The sequence below is a fragment of the Octodon degus genome, unplaced genomic scaffold (genome assembly GCF_000260255.1).
Source record: "Octodon degus isolate 3935 unplaced genomic scaffold, OctDeg1.0 scaffold00155, whole genome shotgun sequence".
Lineage (NCBI taxonomy): Eukaryota > Metazoa > Chordata > Mammalia > Rodentia > Octodontidae > Octodon > Octodon degus.
This window is the reverse complement of record NW_004524731.1, coordinates 5,244,585-5,262,403: the sequence shown is the minus strand read 5'-3', so window position 1 is coordinate 5,262,403 and position 17,819 is coordinate 5,244,585. Positions and strand designations below refer to the sequence as shown.

General features: G+C 56.3%; 1 protein-coding gene across 13 annotated transcripts in view; it reads left to right on the top strand.

The window, feature by feature from the left end:
* The window catches only part of Arhgef10 (Rho guanine nucleotide exchange factor 10), a 103,981-nt gene that overhangs the window by 13,698 nt on the left and 72,464 nt on the right, over positions 1-17,819 (top strand). For 11 of the 13 annotated variants that reach the window (XM_023702623.1, XM_023702625.1, XM_023702618.1 and 8 more), the window contains exons 2-8: positions 523-659; positions 2,698-2,853; positions 3,339-3,626; positions 9,894-9,960; positions 11,483-11,559; positions 13,215-13,271; positions 17,119-17,282. In XM_023702623.1, coding sequence (XP_023558391.1) covers positions 617-659; positions 2,698-2,853; positions 3,339-3,626; positions 9,894-9,960; positions 11,483-11,559; positions 13,215-13,271; positions 17,119-17,282 — 852 coding nt within the window. In that variant the 5' untranslated portion in view covers positions 523-616. The remainder of the gene's footprint in view (positions 1-522; positions 660-2,697; positions 2,854-3,338; positions 3,627-9,893; positions 9,961-11,482; positions 11,560-13,214; positions 13,272-17,118; positions 17,283-17,819) is intronic. The other 2 variants (XM_023702617.1, XM_023702622.1) reach the window with 1 other exon arrangement.

The following is a 17,819-nucleotide window of genomic DNA, read 5'->3' as shown; positions in this document are numbered from 1 at the left end:
CTGGGCCCAGGTCGTGTGGTGGTGTTGGAGGCTCCGTGTGCAAGCCCAGGCCAGTGCTGGGTGGCCCCTGCAGGGGCCTGACGGTGTGGGAACCTAGTAGGCGTCATCCCAGATCATAAGCTACTAGGATGGCGTCCTTGAAGCTGGTGACGGGCCTCTCATGAGCAGCTGTGTCTCGCTTTTTCTCATTGTAGTTTTGGGGTGCTCCCAGGGAAGGAAGGGTGCAGAGAGCACCATGTGTGTGGGGACGGCTACAGGAGGGGAGCTCCTGCTCACTCGAAGGTGGTTCAGCAGGCTGCCAGTGCTGCTCTTACTCCTGCGTATGTCCCGCACAGCCCCGCAAGTTCTACCTGCAGGACGCTGCTCTCTGCCGCAGGCCCCAGGGGAAGTGGACAGGGACGGGCTCTGCTGGCAGGCGGTGGTGCTGACTCGCCTCGGCTGCACAGAATGCGCCCGAGTGTCATCGCAAGGGAGGTGTTCGGGCTGCAGTGCCAAGTACCTGTCGTGCCTTTCCTTCTGCAGGGTGCCACGTGGTAAGTGACGAGTGACCATGCCACCTAGGACGTGACAGGCCGTGGCTCCTGCCCAACCATCCTGGAGAGGCTGTGGTCTAAGCATGGAACCCGGGGAGGCACCACCGCCGTTCATGGCTCCTGCAGGTAAGGTGGGGCCCTGCAGGGTTGGGGCCACCCCTTTATGTCCCGGAGCAGCTGCTCTGTGTGCACGCGGGACTCAGTGAGTTGGTGCCCATGGGCGCTCCCTGTCCACGCTGGCTGCAAGCTCTGATCTGTCTGATGCCCTGGAGTATGGGAGTCACTCCATGCTGTCCTCACCCAGGAAGCGGTGGGTGATATCCTGGGGGTGAAGCCATTTGTGGAGGGGTGCTTTTATCCTCATCTCATTTTAAACAGTACAGACAGACATCTCTTGGTTTGAATCTTACCTTGAATTAGAACCGTGTCATAACCAGACCTGGCCCGAGGCCCGGGGAGGATGGGAGGTTGCTAGGCATTGTCCGCTCCACGTCAGTGCTCCTGAAGCATCTCCCGAAGGCTCACACCTCTTGAGAGAAAGGGGCCACCAAGGGCCAGCACTGAAGGTGGGGAGTCCCCCAGGTACAGCTCACACTGCCCTGCACACTCCTGTGCCCCTGCTGCTGTCTGGAGGTGGAGAGGCCTGGCACCTGTGCCCAAGGAACCTTGGGGACCAGCTGAAGGATAGTGTAATGGGACATGGGGCCCAGGGGAAAGCCAGTGTGGGTGGGAAGGGGCAGGACAGGCCGGACAGCCCTGAGCGGGACCCACGGCAGTGGCAGACTCGAGAAGCCCGAGGGCTTTCTGGCTCTGGCCTCGTGATCAGGACTGTGCCTTTCCGTCCCTCTCTCTCGCCCTCTTTCTCTCTGCTTTCCCCTCTTATCTTTGCCCTCCTACACATCCTGGGCACAAATGAGAATCCTCTTGCCTGTTAACTTAGAACTGTGGGGTGGCACCATCCTGGCCTGGACATGAGAGGGGCCTGGTGTGAGTCTTTCTCGCACCCCTGTCCTGGGCAGAGCCCCAGACGCCCTGGCTTGGGCTGTGCACAGTCTTCAGGCTGCCAGGAGACACAGCAGGGGGAGGGCCCCGGGAAAGCACACATGCAGGGTGGCGGGAAGCCCAGAGGAGGAACTGGGCTTGTGAGCCTGCCCTCCGGGCCACCATGCTGCCCTTGTCCCCACAAAATTCTCCTGAAAACACAGGGTGGGAAGTGGAAGTTCTAAAAACTAGCATCCTTTGTAAATGTAGTCCACCCAGTATTTCTTGTTTTAAAAAATCTTTTATTTATTGATTTGGTACCGGGTCTTACTTCACAGCTCGGACTTGTAGTGATTTTCCTGTCTCATCCTCCCTAGTGCTGGGGTCACAGGTGTGCATCACTGTGTTCAGTCTCAGTGACTGGCTCGGTGGGCCGCACAACATGCAGTGCAGGGGATCAAGCCCAGTCCTTGCGCTTCCCAAGCAAGCGTTTAGACTGCTGAGCTCCCTCTCCAGCCTCCCACCCAGTATTTCTGTGTATAACTTCCTGTACCTGAAACTCACAGACAGGATTTTAATTCTGCTCCTGACTGTTCTGGTTGCAGGATATATACTCTCGTTTTATGGCTGATGCTTTGAGCTTGCAGCAGATGCAGTGCTTGCTCTCAGCATGCGCACGCTGCTGGTTTCTTGTGTTCTGCATTAGAAGCAGCTTTCAGAGGCTGCTTTCTTTGCGAGGCTCTGCTGGGAGCACACAGGGCCTGGCCCTGGGCAGGTGTGAGCGCTCGGGCTGCCTGCTCCGAAAGGTGATGGGCGCTCAGCAGCAGCCTTGCCCTGTCCAGGAGCCAGCTGGGAAGGAACTGTCTGGCCCTGAGGAAGGTCCCGGCCGGCGGAGGGCCCAGCCTGCGCAGGGCACGGGACAGGCAGACCCACTGCATGCAGGTGGGGCCTCAGGCCCCTCACCTCCCCTCTCCCGTCAGTGCAGAGCCTGACTGAGGATCGGTGTTCTCTAACTGGTTTCTACGTCCCTGATAAACCTACTTAAAATGTGTGCGATGCCTTTTCTCCTCCTTCCTCCTCTACCTGCTCTGTTTGCTTTCCCACCTCCCAGGTGAGGCTGCCCTCCCCACCCCTCCACCTGGAACAAATGCAATATTGTAATTGGTGTTATTTTAAACTTTAGAAAATGACGTGAAATATGACACTAACAACAACGAGGAGGAAGAAGGGGAACAATTTGACTTTGAGAGTGGAGACGAAGCCCCAGAGGCGGATCGCCAGGCCCTGGCCTGTGAAGGAGGAGGCACAGCCCCAGGCCTTTCCAGCTCGTCCCTGGAGGGTGAGTCCTCACCCGTGGCTTCTCTGCATGGCTACAGTGGCATGGTGCAGCATTTGTGGAGTTTCTGCCTGCTATTCTGTCTTGGTGGATGTCTGCTTGTGCACCAGAGTGGCAGTGCTGGCCCTTTCCGCTGGGAATTCCCTCTTCTCTGTGTCACTGTGTTGTATGGGTCAGGGCTCCGTGGCCAGGCCTGGGGAAGGCTCCTGTCTTCCCATCCCAGGGATCTGTGCCTTGACCTGGGCTGGATAGCTGCAGGGCGAGCCCCTGCACCTCTGTCCTGGGCAGAGGTTTCCCAGCTGAGGCCTCTGAGAGCCCCAGCGCAGGGTTTGCCCACCCATGCTCACCCTATGCCCTGAGGCTGCCTGCAGAGGCCTGGGAGTGCTGGGTGTCCTCGTGGTGCATGAGGGCGAGGGCTGCCCCTCTTTGTCTGTCCCGGGAGGAGCCTGGGCCCTCACTGCTGTGTGGCTGACTGTCCTGTCGTCCAGGGGGTGACAAGGAATGTGGAACAGGAGCCTTGGCAGGGGTGGAGCCTGCTGAGCTGACAGTCCCGGTGAAGGTGAACCCGTACTCCATCATCGACATCACGCCCTTGCAAGAGGACGCACTGCCACCCCCAGAGCCGCCCACCGAGGAGGATGGTGTAGCGGGGCCTGTACCCAGCGGGTACTTGGTGCCTGCTCCCTGTGGCTACGCTGTCCCCTCCAGCCTGCCTGCACTGCTGCCTGCCTACTCCAGCCCTGTCATCATCCGCATGGAGTCGGTGGATGAGGAAGGTACATGCTGCCTCCTACCTAGCTCACCCTGTGCTTCCCGTGGGGCTAGGAGCCCACATCGCTCTCCACCTTGATGGTACTTGGCTAGGGAGAAGCTTTGGGTCAGGCTCTGCCCACAGGGGAGGGCACAGGTGACTTTGGCTTCACGCCCTAGGAGCCATAGTGTCCGTGGCATTTGCCACCTCTTCAACCTAATGCACAAACCAGGCTCTTGTGGTTGGTCAGAGCTATCTCATGTCTTTCCTTCCCTGGACAGAGGAGGTCAGGAGGAGGGACAGCAGGCCTCAAGGGACTAGGCCTGCTTCTGATGTGTTTCCTCTGTCCAGAAGGGGTCCAGAGACCCCTGGGCACCATCATGCTTGGCAGGGAGCAAGGAGGTGGGTGATGGGGCGGCTGTGCATGACCGCTCGTGCCCGGGGCCAAGGGGTGCCTGCCACAGCTCTGCCAGTCCTCAGCTCTGGTGCAGGCTGGGTTGTCTCTGCCTTGCCCCCACATAGTAAGAAGGAACCTCCAGGGCCTTGGCGTGGCTGGGCTGTTGTAGTCACAGCATGGCACAGGTGACGTGACCCAGCGTGGCTCGTGCGCAGGCCTCACTGTGGGTGGTGAGGGCGTGCAGCTCTGAAGTCCAGGCTGGGTCCAGGCCTGAACCTGCCTGCCTCCCGGACCTGCGCTCCTGGCTCCCGCGACCCTGTGGGAGTTCTTCCTGCATGTGTACCTTTGCCTCAGGAGAGCTGCTCAGGAGTGGTACAGACGTAGGGTGCAGTTCATGTTTGTGTGGAAATTTCTGTATGGGATTTTTCTTTCTAGTTGACAATAGCGAGAAAAAAAAAAAAAAAAAAAAAAAACCATCTTTGAAGAAAATGACCCATAGCTGTTGGAGGAGTCACTTTCCCACAGAGTTTGCACACCATTCTCTGGTCTCGCTGTGGCCTTCAGTACTGCCCTGTGCTACAGCTGTGGAAGGGGCAGGTCAGGTGCAGAGGCCCTTCCTTCCCTAGGGAAGGGTGAGGAATGTTCATGCAGAGCTGTTGGCTTACTCTTACTTTAAATAATTGGATACCATGCATTTACTTATTTATTTATTTATTTTATACTTTAGGGAAGGTCCACAAGGTGTTCAGGGGCTCACTACTAGGTCAGACTCGTAGAGATCCACCTGTTTACAGCCTTCCAACAGCTGGGATTACAGGCACACGCCACCACGCCCAGTCTCAATGGCCGTCTCAGCATGCCCTGGGGCTGGCACGGCAGGGCTGAGGATCGAACCCCTGCGCCTGCTTGCAGGGGCTTTAATCTGCTGAGCTGTTTGGCTGGCCCTTTGATACCATCTAAATTAGCTTATTTGAGAAATAACTCAGCATGATTTTAAAAGAACAAGTGCTTTGTTTTGTTTTGCTGTCAGCCAAGAGCCAGGAAGAACCTGGGGACCCCTGCTCTGCCAAACCAGCCCCAGCCTGAGGAGCTGGTGCCCTTCTCCTGTCCACTAGGGCTTTGCACTGGGCCCCCTTATCTATGCCTGGATCCCTCGGAGCAGCTCCACACAGGGAGGCTGCAGGCCCTGGGCGGTCACGGCACACAGGGTGCCCATCCCTGGATGTGCCGGCTCCCTGCCCGCTTCCTGCACAGAGGTCCTGGACGTACTCCCACTGCGTCTCCTTCCTGAGTGAGCAGAGGAGTTGTGCCCAGGCAGCCTGTGCCTCCTCCCACTCTGGACAGGTTGGGGTCAGCCTGGGACTTGGGCCACTGAGGCAGGACTTTCGAGTGTCTCGTGGCTGCGGCTACATGGCTGCCCCAGGGCAAGGTTTGCAAGCTGCACCTCAGATCCACCCTGGCTCGCTGAGCATGTGTTGCTGTTGCTCCCTCGGAACACAAGTCTGGACGCAAGTCCCTGAATGCCAACCGGGAGGGGTGTCTACTGTCCAGCCACTGGCTGGGCAGCATCAGGTGTTTCTGACCCTGAGCCAGTGGGCGGGTCACTACCGTGTGTGACAGCTGAGCCCACAGCCATCCCCCTGTGTGGGGTCTGTGTCATCCACGGCTGGAAGACATGCTAGCCAGTTCCCAGAACACCAAGATGAAGCCTGTGTGTGAAAGCTTGAGTACGTGGGAGTGTGCATGTGTGTGGGAGTGAACATGCTTGCTGATGAGGGCACGCGTGTGCACGTGGGAGTGAACTGCAAGCATCAGTGCAAGTGTGAGGAAGTATGCCTACATAAGGGTATTCATGAGGCTGCTTGTGTGTGAGTGAGGTGGAGTGCATTGCGAGGGTGCGGGTGTGAGCATGCATGTGTGGGCGTGAGTGTGCATGTGAGAATCTGCAGCGTGAGAGCATCTGCTGGAGCGTGTGTGGGCAGAGTGTGAACACGATATTGGGAACATGGGCACGTGTGAGGGCGTGTGGGGGCAGTGTCATTGCAGCCGCCCCTCCCCTGGGGTGACTGAGTCACTAGGTGGCCTCAGGCAGTAGATCAGGTTACAGGAGACCCTGTGGAAAGGCCGCACTGGAGGCCGCCTTTCACCTGGTCTCAATGCATTTTATTTCTGGGTTTTTGTTGTTGTTGTTGTTTGTTTGTTTGCGAAACCAGGGATTGAACTCAGGCCCTTGTGCTTGCCAGGGAAGCGCTTATTTCACCAAGCCATCATCCCGGCCCCCTATTTCTGTTTTATAAGACTTCAGAATTTCACATTTCAGGGGCCGGGGAGATGGCTCAGTGGAATAAGTGCTTCCCTGGCAAGTGCAAGGGCCTGAGTTCAATCCCCAGTTCTGCCAAAAAAAAAAAAAGAATTTCACATTTCATTATGGTCCTATGTCAGAGTTGTAGTGGATAGCTAATTGGTGGGCAACTTCGTACACCCAGCTCTATTGAGCTAGTGTAGTCTGGGTGTGGGAGGCCCACCTGACGGCTGTTGGCAGCAGCGTAAGAGGCAGGACAGGAGAAGCTGTCAGTATAGGGAAGCTGTTGGAGAAGCTGTTGGAGCTGTTGGAAGCCATTGGTTCCCCTGGGCTGTTCTGTTGGGTGACCTTGTCACGTCGGCTTTCTCCATGAACTTGGCTATTCTTGTCAGAGGAGGAGCTCAGGCCCTTGTCACTGAGAATGGCTACGGTTCATTTTGGGGGAGCTCTGGTCCTCATCTTGAGCATCGCTTCCTGGCTCTGGAGGGGAAGACGGTGCACTGCTCAGCCTTGTGCAGAAGCTTGTCACGTTGGCTTCCCTGATGGGAACTCGGCTTTCCTCATTGCTGGAGGAGCTCGGGACCTCATGCAGCTGAGGAAGGCTGTGGTGCCTTCGGGGGAGCTCTGTGCTCACCTTGAGCGGCTCCTAGCTCCATGCAGACCCCTCAGCTGCAGGCACAGACCCTTCATCCCGCTGGCGCAGACTTCCTGGCTTCCACCGCTGACCTTTGGGCCAGCACAGATCCGTGAAGCAGGCCTGCATGGGACTTTGTTGTGGGCTGTAGGCCTCCAGCTGGACTTGTGGGGGGCATTGTTGTGAGCTCTAGGTTTTCAGCGGGACTCATGCAGGACATTAGGATCTAGGCCCTCAACTGGATTCTTTAGTGTCCAGTGTGGACAGAATTTTTGCACTTCTTGTATATGATTTTTTATACAGTAATATTATGAACTGTGTCTTGTATTGTTGCCCTCGCAAAAGCCCCAAACCACAACAAAAATAATTTTATCCAAAAGTTATCTTTATGTTAACAGAAGCCCATTATTGATAAGAAAGCGTTTCTTGATTATTTTTTTCTTGTTGCTAGAACAAAATACCTGACACCAAGAATTAAGGAACAAAAGGTTTATTTAACTCATAGTTTGTGGAAGTTTCAGTCCATACTTGGCTGTCTTGGCGGCAGAGTGGCACGTGGCAGGGGGCAGCAGTTCACAACAGCAGAAAACAGAAAAAGCAGCAAAAGCAAAAGGGAGGAACAGTGGCAGAGAGCAAGCCTCTCACCCTTTCCTATGTTGCATTCAGGCTATCCTGAATTAGTCACAAACTCTAGAAGTCTGCCCATTGCTGCATGAGGCTTTGGGGGACACTGAGACCCAAAACACGACCTTCCACCCCTGGCTCCCCAGAGACTCATGTTCATCCCTGTATGCGAAAGGAATTTTAGTCCGTCTATAAGAGTTATCAAAGCCCTAGCAGTTTCTGAATTGCTCAAAGCGCTAAGTCCCAAGTCTCTTCCAAGATCTAAGGCAAAGTCTTAGCTGTGAGCCCCTGTATAAGTGAAAAGTTCAGCACTTCCAACATTCAGTGGCCCAAGGAAAGCATTACCACTCCAAAAGGTCCAACAAGGGGATACAAAGCACCGGGATCTACAGAAGTCCACGATACAGCAGGGCGAACAGTAAGTGAGCATCGGAAACAATCTGTGATAAATTGTGAGCCCTGTGCGGTTCCACCTCTGTGGCACTTTTGGTGGTAGCCCCTGTGGCTTCTGTTAGGCCAGCTTTGCTCCCTCCTTGCGACTTTCCTTAGATGACCCATGTTCCTGGCTTTTCCAAACTCATGGGGTCTCCATTCCAGTTTAGGCTTCTCACACACTGCTTCACGCACTGCCCTCCCCCCAGGGGCACACTGCCTGGCCTCCCAGGCCTTCTAAAGTCTAGGTGGAAACCTTCTGAACCTCAGAACTCTTGCATTCTGCATGTACCCAAAACCAGCGCTACATGGACAATGCCGTGGTCTGCTGCCAGCTGAAGCAGTAGCCAGGTTTCCTTCTCTTTTGGCTGTAGGGGTTAAGTGCCTGGATTGTTGATCAGCCTGAACCTGATTCTGAGGAGCAAGTTCACTATAACACCGCCGTTCTGGAACGTGGTGCTCTGCAGCTTTTTTCTCAAAGCAAAGTCTTTCACTCTTTCAGTCTTGAGGCTGCAAAGGGTGGAGATGTGCTGCCTCTTGTGATGCCCTCAGGCTCTCCTTCCTGCTCTCCTGTGCCTTCTCTGCAATAGAGAGCCTCTCAGCTCTGTCTTTGCAGTCCACAGCTTTATTGAAGCTTCCTTTCCAATTCACATTTTAAATCATCCTACTGGGCTCTTTGTTCTTTATTCTCAACATAAATCTGGCTAAAAGCCGCCGATAATAGCCATACCACTATCTCAACATTCGACTGCCTTGAAATTTCTTTTGCCAGATTAATCAATCCACCACACTTAATTTCAGTCTCAGGGAAAGTCTCTAGACATAAGCAAAATGCAGACAGACTTTGTGACCAGCCGTAGTATAGCATCTGGAGTCCAGTAGCTGATGCAATCCTTTTTCACAGAAGAAACCTTCAAGCCTAGTCTTTCCTAGCAGGGTGTTTATCAGCCTTCCGGTCTCCTGAGCTCTGACCAGAATCTTCGGTATACAACAGCTGAAGGTGTTCAGTGCTTCCCTTTCAGAGCACATCTCCGAACCTTTCCAGTCTCTTCCCGTGAGCCATTCCCAAAGGCTCTTGAACCACATGGTCAGGTACAGTCACAGCAACGATCCCACTCCTGGTACCAAATTCTCTTTTGGTCGCTTTTCTCTCATTGCTGGGACAAAATACCTGACACGCCAAATTAAGGAAGGAAAGGTTTATGTAGTTCACAGTTTGTGGAGGTTTCAGTCCATACATAGCTGGTTGCATGGCAGAAGAGGACAGTTCATGGTGGTGGAAAACAGTGGAACTGCAAGAATAAAAGGGAGGAGCAGGGCCAGCCTAATAGCTCAGCAGATTAAAGCGCCTGCAAGCAGGCACAGGATCGAGGTTCGATCTCCAGGCCTGCCTTGCCAGTCCCATCCCCAGGGCATGCTGAGACAGCCATTGAGCCTGGGCGTGGTGGCGCATGCCTGTAATCCCAGCTCTTGGGAGGCTGTAAACAGGCGGATCACTATGAGTCTGATCTAGTAGTGGGACCCTGAACACTCCATAGACCCTTCCCTAAGATACAAAAAAAAAAAAAAAAAAAAAAAAAAAAAGGAGCAGTGGCAGCAGTGGCTTCTCCCTTCCTTATGTTGCTTCCAGGCTGTCTGTCCCAGGGCTCATGTAGCACTCACATCCCTAATCCAGGCAGCACTCACACCCATAATCCCAGCATTGGATCATGAATTAATCACAAGCTCCAGAAGTCCGCCCCATGACTGCATGAGGCTTTGAGGGGACAACTAGGCCCAAACCATAACAAAGGGAAATGCAAAGTCACGTTAAGGATAAAAATCAACAAAATGATTTGTGCAAAAGAAAAATGCGCAGACGTTCCCATCAGGCATAAAACATCGTGGTTCTCGTCCTTCCTAGCAGAAGCACCGGAAGTTGCAGAGGACCACCAGCTCAACTCCCCGAGCGCCGCGGACCCTCCGCACAGGTACTTTATTCATGTTCTGTTTTCCTAGGTTTGTGCTTTTTGCCATGTCTGGCCCCTGGGCTGCCTGGCGCACTGCAGCCCGCTCTGTTCCCCAGTCCTCCGCACCAGTCCTGGCTGTGCTGCCTGGGACTCCAGAGCCGCAGCCCCTCCCCAGGCACCGCGCAGCCTGTGGTCCCTGGGGGCTCAGCGCAGGTGGTGAGGGACGACAGGAGGTGTGCGGCGGGCGGGCTGTGTGCCGTCTCAGCCCTCTGCTGGCCTGGTCCTCACACCTGCTCGTGTGCTCCCGTTAGGCTCTAGGCATCAAGACCCTGCAGGGACAGGGGCTCCCTGTGCGGTACAGGGACAGGTCACACGGCAAGGCAGACGCGCTGAGCCCCTTCCTCAAAACCCGCAGCTGCACGGCAAGCATCGGTGGCCTGTTGCCCTCTGCAGTGGAAGTCTGGGCCACCATGAGGTCCTCTGCAGAAAAGGTGGCAGCTCAGAGACTCGTGGGAGCGTGCGCTTCCGAAGTGCGGAGGCCTTGCGCGGCGCTTTAATGCTGCTCATGGTCCTGTGGTGCTTCTTTTTCAAGGAGCGTTTGCTCAGACACAGTTTCAGGCTTATACCTGGCAAGAATCCTCCTGCTTGCTGTGGGCTGTCCGCAGCTGGCCACTGCCCGGCCGCCCACTGCGTGGACTGTGGCTGCTTCCCTGGGGAACTCCACGGCCCTGTCACACTGATTGCAGCATCCCAGAAACAAAGCCCCAAGTTTTAAATTCATGCAGCTCGCAAGGAAGATTTGGGTGGCCCTGGAACATGTTGTCCCTTTGTCCCATGGGGCCACTTTGTCCACCAGCCTGAGGACAGGCTGGGGTCTTGGCATGGGTCCCCAGCGGTGCCAGAGGCCAAGAAGGGACAGTGAGTGGGACGTGCCTTCTGGGCCTCTGCCCCATCTGCACTCAGGGCTGAGCTGGGGCCGAGTCTGTGGGCGTGAGCGTCTCAGCGCGCTGCAGGGGCCGCAGCTTCTCACTGGTTCCAATCATCTTCCCGTGAATCCAATGGTCTTGTGGTGCTTCCCTCCCACGGAACACACCCTGCAGGACATGGGAGCCTCAGGGTGCCCCGTCCCTTGTGAATTCCCTCACAGTAAACCTTGGGCTTTCCTGTGAATATGACTGTGTCTTTCTTTTGCAAAAGATACTGGCCAGCATCCAGGTGCCCTCGTGGATGTGGGTGGCCTTGTGTCTCCCTCCCATTATCCTGTGCTGGAACGGGCAACGCCCCAGGTCCCGCACAGCTCAGCCTTCTGCTAGCAGCATGAGGGCCCGCCCCTTTCTGAGCAGGCTGGCGTTGGCGCCGGCCCGTGCACCTGGGCGCCGGGCTGGCGGAGGGCAGTACCGCGCTTGCCAGGGGCGCTCCCAAGTCCTGTCTGAGGCGCTCCAGTCGGCAGACGCCAGAGCGCACATGCCACGCTGCGCGCTGGCACCAGGCCCGGGCTGGGCCTGCTTCCCCACGCACTGACTCATGCTGTGTTTTCTTCCAGTGGTGATCAAAGTAGCAGGGAAGGCAACGCCCTGGCCCGGTGGGCAGCAGACCCAGCCAACACAGCGTGGATGGACAGTGAGTGGCACCGCCCCACCTGGGCCCCTACCCCTGCAGGTGTTGCCCGCTGAGGGCAGTGTGTCACCTCCTGTCCTAGGCCAGGCCACGACTGCTGAGGACTGAACCTATGGTTTTCATGCTGAGCTACATCCTTGGCTCTTAAGACTTTAATTTGAGGCAGGGTCTCAGCGAATCCTAGGCTGCACTCAGACTGTGCTCCTCCTGCATCAGCCTCCCACACACCCAGCTTCCTTTACTTAAAAGTGTGGAAGAGCCGGCCACGCCTGTGAGGCGTTCACCGAAGCCGCCTCCTGGAGGCTTCTCAGGGCCTCTGGAGCTGCCTCCACTTCCCTCAGGCCTCACCTTCTGCGTCCTCCCCTTCCCCGCTGCTTCTGAGCATAGATTTGGTTCTCTCCCTGGGCCTACTGCAGCTGATGCTCTGAGCAGCCCGAGGCCCGCCGACCCTGCAGGGCCACAGGTGGGGGGTGGGTGCCTGGCAAAGCCCACCTCTGCACACCAGCCCTGGGTCTGCCGTAGTTTAAGAGGCTGGGGCATTGTTAGCCAGTTTCATGTGTTTTTTAATTTTTAAGGAGAAGTAGAGATTCCTCTGTGCTGGTGCCTTTCTAGGCCCTGCACCTGTGCCTGTGGAAGTGTTTGTTTCCAGGAGGGCAGGGCCACCTGTGGGCTCTGGTCGCCACAGTGCTGGTGTGGTGATGGCATTGGTGTTGGGACAGAGCCCTGCAGAGGGGCAGCCAGACAGCGCTGGCATGGGGTGCCTTCTTGGCCAGCTCCCAGCCAACAGTTCCGTGTCTGGTGGAGAATCCATCCCCATTCCTCCAGGGTTCCATTTTTGTCATTGGCTGGCTGGTGGGGCTGGGGCGAGCTCTGCAGGGGCCTCTGGGCCCTTGGGGGGGTGGTGGTGGACACTCAGTGCCCAGCCCCCCTGTGTGCTCCACCGTCTGCCCCAGGGTCCATCATCCATGTGGTCTCCCACACAAGAGATGGACACGCACTGTCATGGGCTTCTGCTCACTGCTCCTCCCGGGGATTCATCTTGCTGCCCGTGTAGCCTGCAGCCTCCCTCTTAAGCATGCACTTGCTCAAGCCCTGGCTTCTGTGAATGTGGAGGAGCCTCTGGCACTATGGCCGTCGCCTTTCTTGATGGCTCCCTTCTTTGGCTGTAGTTCTGTTTCTGGGGATGTCCACATCACCTCTGTCTTCTTGTGCATCAAGATACCTTAGCTTCATAAACTTGAAAGTGTATGGTGGCCAGGCCTGTAATCCCAGTTACCTGGGAGGCTGAGGCAGGAGGACCTCGAGTCCAGCTGAGGTGGCCTGGCAGGACCCTGTCCCCAAATGGAAACATCTGGAAAGGGCTAGGCTGCGTGCCAGCAGCAGAGCACCTGCGGAGAGTGCTGTGGCCAGCCCTAGGGAGGCGCGGGCGTGAGCACAGCGTCTGGCCACTGTGCAGCCATGTTGGTCAGTGCACACCCTCTGAAAGCGACAGCTCTCGCTCCTGAGACTGCGCTGGGCCTTGAACAGAGATGGCGCCCCCCGCCCTTCTACAGCTGCCTCCCGAGTGGCATGCGTCAAAGGGGCTGTGGGCTCCTAGCACCCAAGTTGCGCTGGTCTGGTTGGGCCCAATCTTGAAAGTTTCTCCCCTTTCATTGCAGATCCAGAAGAAGCCATTTATGACGATGTCCCCAGGGAGAACTCAGACTCGGAGCCAGGTGTGTTCTCATGTGGAACTGGAACCTGGTGCAAGGTTTGGTTTCCCGTCTCTCCCCTGGGTGCTCAAACCCAGGCCCGCAAGTGTGCTGTGTGTGTCCATGTTTCACACTGTGGAGAGTGAGTGGCTCAGAATGGGGTGTGTGCATGTGTGCGTGCGTGCGTGCATGAGTGTGTGTGTGTGTGTGTGTGTGTGTGTGTGTGAGCACTGGAAGCAGATGGAGTGAAGGCGAGAACAGGAACAAAAGGAAGAAACACAGAGGCTAAGTAGTACCAGTAGATGGCTAATAAAATGCATGTGAGAAAATATGCAGAACCAGCCTGAGGTGAGAGTCAGCGGAAATTACCAGAATCTTCCCAAGTGAGGGAGACACATGTTCTCAGCCTGTAGAAATATAAGCCCCTGGGGCAGGCCAGATAGCTCAACAGATTAAAGCACCTGCCTAGGCAGACTCAGGGACCCAGGTGCAATCCCTAGCATGCTGCCGGCCCTGCCCCCAAGGCACGCTGAGACTGGGTGTGGTGGCGCGTGCCTGTAATCCCAGCACTGGGGAGGCTGAAAACAGGAGGATCACTACAAGTCCAATTTGTAGTGAGACCCTGTAGACCCTGTCCTAAAAACATAAAGAAATACAAGCCCTACACAGTATTGATTAACCAATCTGGACACCAGATCTATAGAAACCTTGCAGACAGAAGTTGTGGCCCTGGTCTCCATGCCCAGCCACCGGCAGCTCTCTGAAGAGAGAAGGCAGAGGCAGAGGTTGCCCTTCCTGATGCCTCAGGGACACGGATGCCCGACCTAGGGCATCTAGGAGCCCGACCTAGAAGAAGTATGACGAGCAGAGCAGCTGAGCATGGGGGCGGGGCCGGGAGCGGGGGTGAGGCCTGGTCACTCACCCTCTGAGCGGGAGTCTTTAGTTTTGGGGGTCTTATGACTGACGGTCAAGTGTGTGCTTTATGATGAACTGCTAAGGAAATGGAAATACATTAACTTCTAAAGCAGTGGAGCAAGACCCATCTGATTGAGACCTAAAGCTATAAATTACGGGAGAATGGCAGGAGAAGATTGCAGAGTACGTCCAGCCAACTGGTCCTTACAGGAGGTGGAGGTCAGGTGGCAGTATGTGTGATGCCCAGGTTGGGGGGAGAGCCGGCTGGCCCTGCTCCTGAGGAGGAAGGCGCCGAGGCTGCTGGGGTGAGGGCGGACAGAGGTGCAGGGTTGATCCAGCCAGGACGCTGCCCTGTGGCTGCTAATGGGTCAGACCCTGGGCCAGCAGCCTGGGGTGCAGAGCCCGGAGGGCCTTGCAGAGGGGCTGGCAGAGCTGAGCTTCGAGGCCCTGGCGCGATCCCAGAAGGCAGGAAGCAAATCCTGGCACAGCCAGAGCTGAAGTAGGGTTGTGCGGAACGTGAGTGGGAGACTTCAGCAGAGATCTTTTTACCGCTGGTGGGCGCTGGGTACAGTGTGTGGTCTTACAGGACTCAGGGAAACCTTGAATCCAGGAATTTCCAAGTGCACACTTGCCCCTACACGGGGACTGTTTCTGCAGTTACATCAGATGCCTCAAAGCAGAGACCTGCAAATATCAGATAATTGGTATTCAGGTCTCATTACCTGATCGCAGTTTACAAAGTCAATAAAAAGTACACATTTGGGCCTGAAAAATAACTTACAGGTGGGGATCAGGATGCACACAGTGGGACTGGAAACTATTAAGGCGTCATGAATCTGAACATCTGTGGGGTGCATTTAAGATAGTAAAGTTACAGACAATGGCCGAGGTTAAGGAAGGGTTTAAGAAAAGGCAGGTGTTGCTCCAGCTCTCTTATGTGAGGGCAGCAGCCAAACCCGAGGTCACAGCAGTGGAAGCGTCCTGAGCCAAAGCACATGGTGGCAGGTGTGGCCTGGTGACTTTCTCAGAGAGAGGTGGGCAGGAGCAGAGGAATGCCTTAGCCGATGCAACTGCGATACAACCTTACATGCTCCGTGGGCAAGCGTCTTAGTGAAGCTGAGTGTCCCTTCCACAGTCAGCTGTGGGCACAGCATGGTAAGTCTCTTAGTCACCAGAACACTGGGTGGTGCTCAGCCCATGTGCAGAGCAGCCCGGGAACCCGTGGTCTTTGGGGACCCACTGCGCCCTTAGGGTCAGGAGCCCCTGTTGCTCAATGGGGGCAGGCCTCGGTCACCTGGGTCATGACACAGCATCTGGTCAGAGTAACAAGCATCTGACAGATAGCTAGAATCTGCCCAGTCATCCTGGAGCCCATGGGTCAGGGGAAGGCGGGGGCGCAGGGCAATGAGACAGGTGCGTCCCCAGGGCCACCTAACAACAGGTGGGCCTCCAGAACCTCAAGGTTCCAAAGCACCCTTGCTGGTCCCACTGGCTCTGACCTCTGGAGGCCCACCTGTTGTTAAGTGGCCCTGGGGACGCACCTGTCTCATTGCCCTGTGCCCCTGCCCTCGCCTGGCCCGTGGGCTCCAGGGTGACCGGGCAGATTCTAGCTTTCTGTCAGTGGGCGCTCAGGCTCTGGCGGCTGACCGGGTGGGTGGGGCTCTAGGCCCTGTGAAGGCCGGGCCCATAGACACTGCTGCTCTGACCTAGGGGGATTCCTCTTCTGTCGCTCAGAAACCCAGAGGATTTGCTTTGTGTTCAGAAAAGAGAAATTTACTTCCTGTGGAGAAGTGGAAGGCTGTGGTGATGTGAGGCACGCAGGGCTCGTGCTGCGTCTCGTCTCATCTCCAGTGGGGACGTGCTTGTTTCTGCCTGGTCTCCGTCTGTCGCCCTGTCCTGGCTCTGAGGGCCTCCGCCCGTGAGCAGTCAGGATGTGCGCAGTCGCCCTGTAAAGGAAGGTCCATCTCTTTGGAGGCGCAGCACCGGCCTCCTTTGTGAACATTTGTGATGTCCTTCTTTAAGTGATCACATAGCAGACGGATTCTCGGGTTCTCTGGGCCCTGTGGCTGACAGCAGAAATCAGAAAGCCACCCGGAGCTGGAGGAGCGCCATCTTTAGCCTCCACAGTGCTGTCGCCAGGCTGCAGTGCAGGGACAGAGCGCGCTGTGTGTGTCTTGCTGTGCTGCACATTTCCCAGCGGGCAGGGTCGCTCGCCTGCCCGGGGCCGCCTGTGTGCAGGAGACGCGGGTGCGTGGGCATCAGGCAGTCTCTGTTCAGTGTGGAGGCTGGAGTCAGGCGCGGCAGCCCAGTGTGCCCCACTTTTCAGTGTGAACCATGAGCCGAGGAGGTGGCCCACCCCGGCCTTTGAAACAAAGACTTTAATAAAGGCCTTTGTCATCCTTTGGGGGCACGGCTATGCTGTGTTCTTGAGCGTTCTGACGGATGTGACAAGGTCATTCAATACTCTAGTGGGGCTTTAGACATTTTATTAGACCAGTTTTAGCAGAAAAGGAAATATATCATTGTCTGAAGCAACTTTGCCTCCTTAGCCCCTCTGTGCCAGGCTAGCTGGCTGTTTGGTACTGTTCCTTGCCCAGCCCCCTGCTGTCACCTAGCGACCTCCCACTGTCTCAGCACCCAGCTACTCTCCACCTGTCTGCTCGCCATCTATCTAGCTACCTGTCTCACCCAGTGAGAGTTCCTTCATGGAGAGCTCGCTCTTGCAAACAAACATTGGTACCATGCGTGGTGCAGCTGGGCCAGCGGTCCTGGGCAGCGGATGGGGCTCCTTGGGTGCACCTGGACAGCCTCCTGAGGCGCCCCACGCCTGTGCATGGAAGCAGGCGCTCCTCTGTACCGGGGCACACTGCTCCAGCCCTGGGGTAGTTCAGACGGCAGAGGAGGCAGTGAGCTCTGCCTTTGAGTTCTAATTTCATCCTGGAATTTGTGCACTCAGATGAAATGGTTTATGATGATGTTGAGAATGGAGAGCAAGGAGGAAACAGCTCTGTGGAATACGGGTGGAGCTCAAGTGAGTTCGAGAGCTACGAGGAACAGAGTGACTCGGAATGCAGGAATGGTGTCCCCAGGTCCTTCCTGCGTGGCAGCCACAAGAAGCAGGTAGGTGTGGGCCTGGTGCAGGGTGTGCAGTATGACTGGCTGTGGACATGGCGCTTACGAGCTCTTTTCTGTGTTGATGTGTAGTTTGGGGAAGCACTGGTTTTGGCAAGAGACAGTGCCTATTGTATGCCAAAACATAGCCAGGAGGGGGCGCCCCAAAACTCTTGGAGTAGAGGCAGCTAGCCTTCTGGGCACAGAGAGTGCAGGACAGTGGGGGGGAGTGCTCCTGGGGTGTCACACATGTCCTAGTGGCCCTGTGCAGGATACATAAACACTGACACGGCCCCAGGGCTCACAGGACAGAGTGCACACTGACACGGGGTCCCAGGGCACACGCAGGGCATGCCTGGCCCTCACAGAGTCCCAGGGCCACGGGGGGCAGAGTGCACACTGATATAGGGTCCCAGGGGCAAGCAGGGCATGCCCAACCCACACAGGGTCCCAGGGCACACGCGGGGCATGCCCGGTCCTCACAGAGTCCCAGGGTGTATGTAGGACAGAGTGCACACTGGCGTAGGGTCCAAGGGGCACGCAGGG